The sequence below is a fragment of the Egretta garzetta genome, unplaced genomic scaffold (genome assembly GCF_000687185.1).
Source record: "Egretta garzetta isolate BGI_Z169 unplaced genomic scaffold, ASM68718v1 scaffold21, whole genome shotgun sequence".
Lineage (NCBI taxonomy): Eukaryota > Metazoa > Chordata > Aves > Pelecaniformes > Ardeidae > Egretta > Egretta garzetta.
This window is the reverse complement of record NW_009258668.1, coordinates 1,742,725-1,754,249: the sequence shown is the minus strand read 5'-3', so window position 1 is coordinate 1,754,249 and position 11,525 is coordinate 1,742,725. Positions and strand designations below refer to the sequence as shown.

General features: G+C 52.3%; 1 protein-coding gene across 2 annotated transcripts in view; it reads left to right on the top strand.

Moving 5' to 3' along the window:
* NIN (ninein) overlaps window positions 1-11,525 on the top strand; it is a 67,756-nt gene that overhangs the window by 27,976 nt on the left and 28,255 nt on the right. For both annotated transcript variants that reach the window (XM_009648631.1, XM_035888424.1), the window contains exons 4-11: window positions 1,993-2,032; window positions 3,458-3,648; window positions 4,819-4,965; window positions 5,825-5,992; window positions 7,309-7,445; window positions 8,899-9,039; window positions 9,204-9,378; window positions 10,346-10,456. In XM_009648631.1, coding sequence (XP_009646926.1) covers window positions 1,993-2,032; window positions 3,458-3,648; window positions 4,819-4,965; window positions 5,825-5,992; window positions 7,309-7,445; window positions 8,899-9,039; window positions 9,204-9,378; window positions 10,346-10,456 — 1,110 coding nt within the window. The remainder of the gene's footprint in view (window positions 1-1,992; window positions 2,033-3,457; window positions 3,649-4,818; window positions 4,966-5,824; window positions 5,993-7,308; window positions 7,446-8,898; window positions 9,040-9,203; window positions 9,379-10,345; window positions 10,457-11,525) is intronic.

The following is an 11,525-nucleotide window of genomic DNA, read 5'->3' as shown; positions in this document are numbered from 1 at the left end:
GGAGAGGCTGGGGCAGCAGCGTGCGGCCCTTGCCCGGTCCGGCAGATGAAACGGGAGCAAGCAGCAGAGCTAAAAAAAAAAGAAAAAAGTCCGGTGACCTAATCCAGTTTCCATGGTAACGTTGTAGATTAATGGCTTTTAGCTGTAATCTGAATGAGACGTATTGAACTTTTATGTGATGATTTAGAGCCTCTTTGCGTCCGGGGTGACTTTGACTTCAAATCCATCAGTCACGTGCGCACAGAAGGATCCGCTTGTCATGGTGGAGAGGTAACATCTGCCGATGCCGTCGCTAAAGCAGAAGTTAATATCGGTGAGCATCGTGTGCGAGTAAATACCCTCGGCTGGTACAAGGTTTGCAGAGGCAAGACAGCATGTAGTACATGGGGAAATCATTTTAAACAACATACTTCTGCCCGGCTCCCAGCGCCGCCTGAGCTGATGTGGTGTTGCCACAGGGGAAGCACTCCTAGAAAGGGTCCAGAGGAGAGCAACAAGGATGATGGGGGGACTGGAGCATCTCCCCTGTGAGGAAAGGCTGAGGGAGCTGGGCTTGTTCAGCCTGGAGAAGAGAAGGCTGAGAGGGGATCTCATCAACACGTACAAATATCTCAAGGGTGGGGGTCACGAGGATGGAGCCAGACTCTTCTCAGTGGTGCCCAGCGCCAGGACAAGGGGCCATGGGCACAAACTGAAGCACAAGAGGCTCCAGTTGAACGTGAGGAAGAACTTGTTGACTTGGAGGGTGCCCGAGCCCTGGCCCAGGCTGCCCAGGGGGGCTGTGGAGTCTCCTTCTCTGGAGATCTTCAACCCCCGCCTGGACGCTGCCCTGTGCCCCCTGCTCTGGGTGAGCCTGCTTGAGCAGGGGGGTGGCACTGGGTGAGCTCCCGAGGTCCCTTCCAACCCCTGCCATGCTGGGATTCTGTGAAGCGGGATGGCTTAAGACCAGCTTTAAAGCCAGGTGTTGTTTTTGGGGTTTTTTTTCCATCTAGTTAGCTCAGCATGGCTCTGTCTCCTGTCCCACAGCTCCAGTTAGTGGAGGTGTTTTGGAGCGGGCTTGGCTGAGCATGGGCTGCTGGCCCTCGAGCTCTGCAGGCAGATGGGTGCCCCTTGTCGAAAGCGAAAGCAAAGCAGCAAAAGCCTCATTTCCCAAATTGCATGTGCACTGGAAGCGGCTTTCCCTATTGCACTTGGGTGTTTGTTGCAGTGTGGGTGGATCCTGGCGTGGATGCGCAAAATAAGGTGCTGGAAGGAAAGGATACCCCGAACCTGGAGTGCCACAAAGGTTTCTGTCAAGGGCTGTCCGTGATGGGGGACGTTCGAGGCTCAAAACGTGCTGGGCTCGCGTCCCGGCTTGCAGGTTAGCTGCAGACCAGACCTGTGGGATGTTCTGCAAGGGGAAAATAAGGTGCTGGAAGGAAAGGATACCCCGAACCTGGAGTGCCACAAAGGTTTCTGTCAAGGGCTGTCCGTGATGGGGGACGTTCGAGGCTCAAAACGTGCTGGGCTCGCGTCCCGGCTTGCAGGTTAGCTGCAGACCAGACCTGTGGGATGTTCCACAAGGGGAAAATAGGGTGCTGGAAGGAAAGGATACCCCGAACTCAGATGGTGCCTCTGTGCAGCTCATGATCTTCCCTGCATCCTCAAAATCCTGGCCATTGATACCTCTAAGACAAGCAGGCTTGCTTGGAGGGCAAATCTCTCCCTCCCTCCCCGCCAGCCTCCTGGACCCTGATCTGTCACCTCTCGTGGGTCATTTGCGGGGCTTTAGGCGTCTTTTGCTGCAGCTGTGGCTTATCCCCACCAAAGCACCTTGCGTGCCAGAAAACAGGCAGCATCAAAGAGCTGTGGATTGCCAGCCCAGCCCGTGGGGAGCAGGGAGATGAAAGCCTGGCGGCGTTGCTGGAGCCCTGTAGCTCGTTTGATGCTCTCTTTCATACGGGTGATGTCTTGCAATAGTAATAACTCGGGAACCTTTTGTTTGCTCCCCAGCACTGGAAGACGCGAGACAGCGAGGAGTACGAGGCCGAGGGTAAGAGCGAACAGCAACACTTGTATGGGCTTATTCTCTTTGCAGCTTTGGAGATGAACCGGAGGAGCGCTTCCAGCCGGCCTCCAGCCAGCTGGGTGTGCTGAGCGATGGCAGCCCAGCGCAGGGCAGAGCTTGGGAAGGTTTGCATGGGCCAAGCAAGCCCCGAGCTGGGGATGAAAGCTAAAGCAGGGCTCCTTGGAGGGCACAGTCTTGTGCCTTACCCTCTCTGCCCTCTTTTCTTCCTCCCGTCCAGCGCAGAGGCTGCTCTGCTGCAGGTGCTCCCCATCTCCCTGGCCCCAGCACCCCCAGAGCAGCAGCTGGGGCTGGTCCTGGTTCCCCACTTCTGCCCTGGGGGCTGCTGGCTGTAGTGGAGCACGGTAGGCACTAGATGTCAGCAGGGACCGGTCATTAAATGTTTCCTAATTGGTCTGTAAGGGAGAGCAGGGTGACCCCCAGGGTGCGGAGAGGGTCCCCGTCCCGCACGGCAGCGGCTTGGGGGCTGAGCAGGGCCGGCAGTGGGACACGTCCTGCTTTGCTCTGGGATGCGGCCAAAGATTTCCTACCGCTGTTTTAGGCAGGGACACTGGAGGGGGGACCCCGCAATGTTTGCTAGCAGTGTTGCAGCGAGCTCCGAGTGCTTCTCCTGGCCCTGGGCTGGCAGGCTTTGGCACTGACCCTCAGCACAACCCGCAGCACGCAGAGATGTGTTTGTAACCAAGCCGTGCAATTTCTAATTGCTTCAACACCTCAGCTGCCCTCTGTGCCCTATGCTGTCTAATGAGACCAAATTTTTGCTCCAGAAGCTGCTTTTACAGCCCCGGGATGAGTTTATGTTCAAAGAGGATGGAAGTTTAGGCAGCTCTACCTGGGGGGTGACATTTATGGAGGTGGGCAACCACTGAAGTTCTCGACCTGGTCAAGGTATATGTGGATGTGCAACTTACTCAGTCCTCTCCCTTGGTCTCATAACTGCCCAGAAGAGGAGGGGTCCTTTCTCCATTCATGCCAGTGGCTGAGGCGGCAGGGCTGTGCTTCCCCTGGCCACCAGCCCATGTTGGCCATTGGACTCCTCCACGTTCCGGGAGATCCTCCTGGCTGCGGTCGTGGCTGCAGCCCACCCTCTGCCTGGGCATGGGCTTCCCTTCCCTGTGGTGGCATGTGGGAGTTGAACGCTGAGCAGGATCTACTCCTTCTGGCAGAGTCTGATTAGCGACGCCGGTGCCAGTAGCCATACCCCAAAATTACAGGCGTGCTCTGTGCAGGATGAGGTAAAGCAAAGGGTCCCCCAGGGTCTGGTGAGCAAGGAAGGGAGGGTCTGCCGCTGCAGCAGTGAGTCCCCTGGGACATGCAAAACCCTTAGGTCTTCTGGTGGCCACTCGCGTGCCGTGGATGGGCAGAAACCGGAGCATTTTCCCCCATTTCCAGGGCAGCTACGCTTCTGGAACCCAGATGACCTGAACGCCTCCCCTGGCGCATCACTGCCCACCCCGGACTGGATAGAGGAGAAACTGCAGGAGGTCTGCGAGCACCTCGGCATCGCCAGGGATGGCCACCTGAACCGCAAAAAGCTCATCTCCATTTGTGAGCAGTATGGGCGCCGAACGGCGGCCGGGGAGGTGAGTGGCCACGTATGGACCCACTCGCAGCAGCGTGGGTGCCAGGGTTTTAGCCTGACCCCCACAAAGTCTGGCCTAAAGCCTAAAGTGCAAGGGCTGCTTTACAGGTCGCTACTTGAAAGCCCTGGCTCCTGGCTTTCCAGCGAGTTCTTCGGTGTCGAACCATCAGCCTTGGGAGGCTGCTGTAGTGGAAGGCAGCTGCCAGCCCTTCTGACGCCGCAGCGTGCATGTCGTCTTCTGCAATCGCAGAGTAAACTGGAATTTAAAAACATAGCCTGGATTCCAAGCGTGTCCCCTTAATCCCAGAAATCTTCCAGCTAGACAGTAAATATGGGTTAAAATATTCATAGGTGGTTGCTTTGGCCTTTGAGAAGGCCTGTGGGCAGTTTCTGTCCTCCAGGAAGAGTCCATGAGAAAGTTATTTCTTTAGCAGAAAAGTCTCTTGTCAATTTAGGATTTAGTTTTATAAAAAAAAAAAAAAAATCCGACTGTTTTGCATCTTGCAATACCATGGCTTGTAATCATTTCCTCCATACACCGTGCTTCTGAGCAGGTATTCCCTTGCAGCGTTTGCAACAAAACATTTTCAGGATATTAAGGCAGAAAATGGAAAAAAACAAACTGTAAATGAAGAAAGAGTGAGGGACTGACCTTAATATCTCTAGTCCTCATAAGCTTGGTCTTGCTTTGCAGAAAGCAGACTGCCCTGAGGCAAAAACCAGATTTATTATAACCTTGCTGTGTCGTACTATGGGTTTTTTGCCTGGGCACTCACAAGCTGCTGGGGTTTTGGCATCGGTCTCACTACCTTGTGCTGAATTCCAGAGGTCACCCTGTCTCGAGAGCAGGATAAACCAAGGAGTTTTTCACGCTGCCTCGCAAGAGGGAGGCTCCAAATGGCAGGGAGCTTGCAGGCTTTTACAGGCAGGATTTTGGTAGCCTACGTGGCTTTGCAGTTTTCTATAGGAAGCCTGCTGTACCAGCGTTAGGCTGATGCAGGGTACCAGGTAGCTCTTTTGCTTTGCTGGTTGGGTTTTTTTGGGTTTTTTTGGTTTGGTTGTTTTTTTTTGTCAAGCCTTTAGGGAATAGGATGTTTTCTGCTGTGCCAAATCTGTTACCGCGGTGGTTTTGGCAATAGCAAATGTGATTTTTATCCCCTGCCGCTTGCAGGGGCTTGAAGAGGTGCTCCATAACCTGGAGCAAGACGGCACCATGAGCATTGAGGACTTCTTCTACGGCTTGTTTAAAAACAGAAAGTCACTGCCACCCTCGGCCTCCACTCCGTACCGACAGCTGAAACGACACCTCTCCATGCAGGTGGGAAACGGAGGTTGATCCTGGGGTAAAAGCAGCAGAAGCCCTGGGTGAATTCCACCTAGCCCATCTCCTCCTCTTCCTCCATGTTTGTCCCTGTGGTGGGGCAGCCTTGGAGGTCATGGCCATGAGCCGCTGCTCCCCTGCCCTGCCAGGGAGCAGAGCCGGGATGCTCGGGTCAGGACTATGGGATCTGCTGCCTCCACCCCAAGCAAGGGCGATGAGGTGGAGCTGCTGCAGACTTCCCCTGGGTGTGTTGGGGTGGGATAGTGCAGAAAACACCCTCACGGTAAAGGGGAGATGGCTCCCCTTTCAAGTAGCGTGGCTGGGGAGATGGCTCATGCAAGCTGCCAAGTGCAATAAGTAAATGGTGTGAACTGGATGCGGGGGAAGCGGTGGCCTGGGGTAGGCTGGAGGCTGTGGGCGTGCAGGTCCCGCATCAGTCTGTATTATTTTGGTGGTGGTGGTGATGGTTTGGGAGTTTGCAAACTGCTGCCTATCCTTGCTTGGAAGCGGAGGGCTGCAGCAAAAGCACCTGGGCACATGCTCCCAGCAGCCTTCCGAGGGGAGGTGACCCTTGAAACCAAAAACGGGTAGAGGAAAGCACTTTTGGAGCATGGAGGGTGGCTCTGAAACTGTTCCTCCTCAGATTTATTTTAAATCCCAAGCGTCTGGTTGTGCCACGAGGTCAGCGGCGGCGTTCCTGCCGGGTATTTGCTCGGCAGCAAGGAAAAGCAGACCTTAATCCGTAATCTCCAGAGTACTGTTAGCAAAATTACATTTATAAGCCTTGCTCGTCCCGGGGTGGCCAGATGCCTGGCTCTGCCCGTGCCCCGTCGCACCCTCTCCCCTCTCCCGGCAGTCCTTCGATGAAAGCGGGAGGCGCACGACCACCCCCTCGGCCATGCCCAGCACCATCGGCTTCTGCCTCTTCTCCAGCCTGGATGACGGGATGGGCTACGGCTGCGTGGAGGGCGTCCTTGACTGCTGGCACCAGGAGGGCATAGAGAACAGCCAGGAGATCCTGAAGGTAACCGGCAGCTCCATCTCACCCTTTTATTTGCCTTTCCACCCTTTTATTTGCCTTTCCACCCCCCCACTCCTCTCCCCAGTGTGGGATGCCGGACTGTAGCTGGATTATTTTTTTTCCCCCCCCTTGAAAATTCCCAGTTCTAATGACAGGAGTCTAACTATTCTGGTTAAAAAGTCTCCAATAATTCCCTTTATTGAAATGATGGTGCATCCCAGGGAGCTAGAAGTTAACGACAAAAATGTAACGTGACTTCCAGCTTAGCTCGAAGAGGTCACCTATATTTGTAGAAAGCAAATTAATTCCTTTACCTCGCCGAACGGCTGCACCTGCAAACCTTTTAGCACTGGGATGACCTGAATTACCGCTTGCGCTGAGGTGGAGGACAGCACTTGAAGCCCTGCCCAGTAATTAGCGTTTTATTACACAGGGTAAATGGGGGTTGCAAATCAGGTACCTGAAGTAAACCCCGTCCCTGTCCGTCTCGCTAGAAGCCGTGGTCGGGAGAAGATGATTTCACGTGTCTGTCCCCAGACCATCGCTGGGTTCCCAGCAGCGATGATGGCAGATTTCTCTGGGTGTTTAACGTCCCTGTGGATGTTGAACATCCAGGTTGTAATAAGCTCAGCCATTGCTCGGGCTTTGAAGTCCACTCGCAGCCTGGGCTCGTGCAGGCCAGTTTGATAACGTGGTGGTGCCTTCACCAGGCTTGCGTGGGACATCTTCTGTCTTCTCCTGCTTTTGTTACCGGTGTTGCCGGGGTGGTTTCTGCAGCATTTGCAGCCTTTCCGCCCTGCCGCTGGCCCTTCTGCGCTCCGCTTTGTGCTCCTGCAGAGTTAGCTTGAATGGAATTATGAGCAATTGCTGATGATAATTTACCCTTGAAGAGGCAGGATCCTTGCTATCCAATACCTGCCACAAAGCTTCGCCCGTGTTGTCTCTATGGCAAGAGCTGGATTTGTTCAATGTGAAGGTCTTCAGCCACTTTCTTGCAGCATTTGAGTATGTAGAAAGGCCAGTGTAGTTAGGTCCTCTGGAGAATTAGGACTTTTATTCAGGCCTGGGCTTAATTCCTTGTTGGTCTTGCAGCGCAACCAGTTCGTTTTCCATCTCCAGAGCTGGCAGCAGCTCTTCAACGTAGGAAGGTGGCGGAGATGTCTGGTTTATTGCCCTAAAGCCACTTGTGACAAATTAATCAGCAAGTAAAGAACTTTTCTGAGCCTCCTCATTTTATTCTGTCACTTCATGTACAAATGTCTCCAGGCTCCTGCGAGGCACGGAGGGTCATTCTGCTCCAACCTTGTGGTGTTTTGCAGGCTTTGGATTTCAGCTTGGATGGGAAGGTGAACTTGACAGAGCTGACGCTGGCGCTAGAAAACGAGCTTTTAATAACGAAGAACGGAGTCCACCAGGCAGCCCTGGCGAGCTTCAAAACGGAGATCAGGCACTTGCTGTAAGTCACTAGGATCGCTGGCTCTGCCGCTTCCTCACTGCCCTCTCTGTTTGGCTGGGCAGGAGCTTAAGTGGGGTGGTTTGGGGTCCAGGGGGGTGGTTTGGGTTCCAGGGGGTTGGTTCGTCTCTCCAAGGGGCATCAGCATGGTGCTGCCATTTCACTGGAAGGCGAAGTTCTGCGTCAGCTTGGTCAGAAACTTTCAACTCTCATTTTGTAGGGTTGAAACACTCAAACCCAAGTATTGCAGAAAAATTTTTATACTTTTATATATACTTTTATAAAAAAAAAGGAGGAAAAAAAAAAAATCAAAGCAGCAGGCTGTTTCCAGCCCTGCTCTGCGCTCTGGAAATGGTCGTTGCAATCTGCAGTGGTCACTGATGGCCAAGGAATGCAAAACTGAAGCCGGAGGCTGGTGCAATTTGATAAGCAGTACCTTTAATCCAAACTGGTTTCTTGTAGTAGTGTTACGTAGGTTTTGCCATGTGATAGAGGTGTGGGTGAGGCACAAAAATGCCACGGACCCCCACTTTTTTCAGTTGAAGGTCAATGCCGTTTGGCTCCGCACTGGAATTGCCACACAGGCTTCTCTATTGAGAGAGCGTAGGAGATGGGAAACATTTCCCTCTCTCTTTATTTCCCTGTATATTTATTCACGTGTAAGTTTTGTGCATGTACTACTGAAGCTCAAATAGTTCTTCCTGCCCACCAGTGGATCATCTTGTCCACCCCGCTTTGGAGACCCCTGCTCGAAGCATTGCAGCCACAGTCTTGCATTGGTTCATTCTTGTTGCATAATGGTTGCATCCATCTGCCCCGTGCACGAGCTCCGGTTGTTGGTGGTGTTTGCTTCATACTGTCAATCTTTGAATCGTTTAGATATTTATCAGCTTAAGCACTGACCTCCATGCAACGCCCTAGATGACTTTTGCTGGTCATCATTACCTATCAGCTCATCACTTGTACTTGCAAGCTGCCCGTTTCACTTGTATGACTGCAAGAGGAGGCTTCCCATGGCTTGTGTCTGGATGTCTAAACACCTTTTTACCTTCACTTGGTGGAGAGATTTGTTATGAAGTTCCCATCAAGAAAACTGGTAAAGGTGACAGGTTTTACTGGATTGGACATAGTGTAAGGACGAAGTGGTAAAGGCAATAAAATGATGAGAGCAAGTGAATGGGGCAGAAAGAGGCCTGCCAAAATGGTATAGCGCTGCAATTTGGGGGGCTAGACCACAGCGGAGGAGTCCATGTGTTGAGGTCTTGGGAGCAATGGGGATATAAAGACAGGTCCAGAGCTAGGCATGCAAGTTCATCTCTAGTGATTAAATGCAGTTGATGATAAAAGACACTTGAAGAGCTTTCAGAGATGTTCTTCGCTGATAAGCCTCTTGCAAGTACCTTTTCTGGGGCGGCCGGAGGGGTGACCTAATCCAGGCTGGCTGTGCTTACCCTAGGGAGAGGGTTGACCAAGTGGCCAGAGAGAAAGAGAAGCTGCGGTCAGACTTGGAGAAGGCCGAAAAGCTGAAATCCCTGATGGCCTCCGAAGTGGATGACCACCATGCCGCTATTGAGCGCCGGAATGAGTACAACCTCAGGTACAGTGTCACGGTTCACCCCCCGCCTCCTCTTTGGGATCACTGCAGGGACTCGGTGACGGAGGTGGTGACTCTGTGCTGGCTGATTGCCACCAGGCTTCACTCACTTCAGTATTTGCTGCCTGCTTCTTTTTGAGCTCTTGTTACCTCTGATGCCTTCGTAGGAAGCTGGATGAGGAGTATAAGGAACGAATTACAGCTCTAAAGAACGAGCTCCGGAGAGAGCGGGAGCAAATCCTGCAGCAGGCTAATAAACAGCGGCTGGAGCTGGAGCAGGAGATAGAAAAGCTGAAAACTGATGAGAACTACCTCCGGGACCGGCTGGCCCTTTCCCTGAAGGTAACGGGGACTAAAATGCAGCTGGCGCGTTCCCCCAAAAGGCAAGGATGCCCAGAAGCGGGGAGCGAGGCTTGCGACGTGGTCCTTGTTGAGGGGACGTGTCGCAGCGCGCGTTGGGCTCGTGGAAAGTCATTTCAGCAGCAAGACGGAGGCGTATGCCTGCGAGTTGTCTTTTGGGTCGCCTCCAAGGGTGAGCCCTTGGGTTCATAGGGCTCCAGTTCAAATCTCTGCTGTCATCAAATGCAGAGTGTGCGTGTGTATGGCTCTCGGATGGGCTGGCCGCCTTGCTGGCTGCGCGGCTGTCCAGCCAGGAGATAATACATCTCGATGAAGCTTAAAATACTGCTTAAAAAAAATAATTATCTAAAGTTTGCTGTTATTCCTTTGGATAAACTATCTGCTGTCTAATGCAGTGGTATCATATGCTCGTGACCCCACAGATTTACATCCTTTTCTGACAATTTATTTTTAGAAAACACTTAAGTCACAATTTTTTTCTGTATCTGGCAGCTGCATAAGAATATAATTTAATTTTTTTTTCTTTAAAAAAGAGCGAAAGTTAGTGGTAATGATGATGTTTTGCGAACATCAGAAGCGCTGGCAGTCGGAGGGAGCTAACACGCCTGTACAGGTGTTCAGGAGAGCAGCTTTTGAAGGCTTTGGGCATCCTGTGGGTATCAGGAAAGCTGTAAAATATTCCTCCTGAAGCAGCGATCCCAAAGGCAAGAGGAGCCAGGGAGCGTGGGGACGGCGAGCCCGCTGTGGGCCCGGCAGTCACGCTTGCTGGATTGCTGTGGCGAGGGGGTTGTACACACGCGGATAACAAATTCACAGTTCCTGTCTTTGGCTGAAGCTTGGCTCTGGCTTGACTGGGAGATTACTCTTTCTCTAACGAGCTACCACGTGCTGGTGTTTTCCTTCTCCAAATGCTGAGGCTGTTGTTGGGGGGGGGATTTGTTTGGTCCAGGAAAACAGCCGCCTGGAAAACGAGCTATTGGAAACAGGAGAAAAACTGGCCGAGTATGAAAGTTTGGCAAGCAAACTGCAGAGGAACTTGGAAAATGTCCTGGCTGAGAAGGTAAATCCTCCTCTTCCCACTACGCGTCCAGAATTAAATTGCTTTTCAGTCACTACACTTGAGCTGCCAATTTACCTGAGAGCCGGAGGCTCTTGGGGTCCCTATCCAGATGTGACCACAGCACAGCCAACCCTACCGGACTCCCAGTTCAGAAAATTAAAGATGCTCCACCTCAGCTGTAGTTTTATACTAATTAACAGCAGGGAGCCTTACATTGAAGCAATCATCCCGTGGATCTGCAGGGATTTTTTTTTTCCCCCATCACATAGTTTTGGATAGACCCAACATGCAGGTCCTTTCTAGGGAAGGTGACACACGGGGTGTTAGGTGTTATGTGGCATCTTGGCTAAACGTGGGTGAAAATCAAGGTGAAAAGCTGGTCGTGGTTGTATTACAATAGACTCATTGGAATCCCGGCTTCTCCAAAGGCAATTCTGTGCGTGTCGATCTGTAGACAAAAGCTCATATCCTGGGATTCTCACCCAGCATCTGTTTTCCAGACTTCTTTAAAGTTGGGATTATTTATCAAACTGAGACGTGCGTATGCTAAGCTAGAAAGCTGTGGTTTGCAAATCAAAGTTAGCATGAGAGCTACGGTGAGATAGCAGCTGGTATTTCTTGGGGAGGTGGCTCGTTGTCCCCTCCCAGCAGGGAAGCAGAGCTTCTGTACTTAAAATAAGGGGGAAAAAAAAAATCCCAATCATAGAATCAATCACTTTGGTTGGAAAAGACCTTTAAGATCATCAAGTCCAACCTTTAACCTAACCCTGCCATCCCACCACTAAACCCTGGCCCTAAGCACCTCATCTACCCTTCTTTTAAATACCTCCAGTGATGGGGAGTCGACCACCTCCCTGGGGAGCCCATGCCAGAGCCTGAAAACCCTTTCGGGGAAGAAGTTTTTCCTAAACCTGCCCTGGCGCCGCTTCAAAACGTTCCCCCTTGTCCTATCATCTGTTACCAGGGAGCAGAGGCCGACCCCCACCTTGCTCCCCCCTCCTCTCAGGCAGTTGTAGGGAGCGATGAGGGCTCCCCTCAGCCTCCTCTGCTCCAGGCTGAACACCCCCAG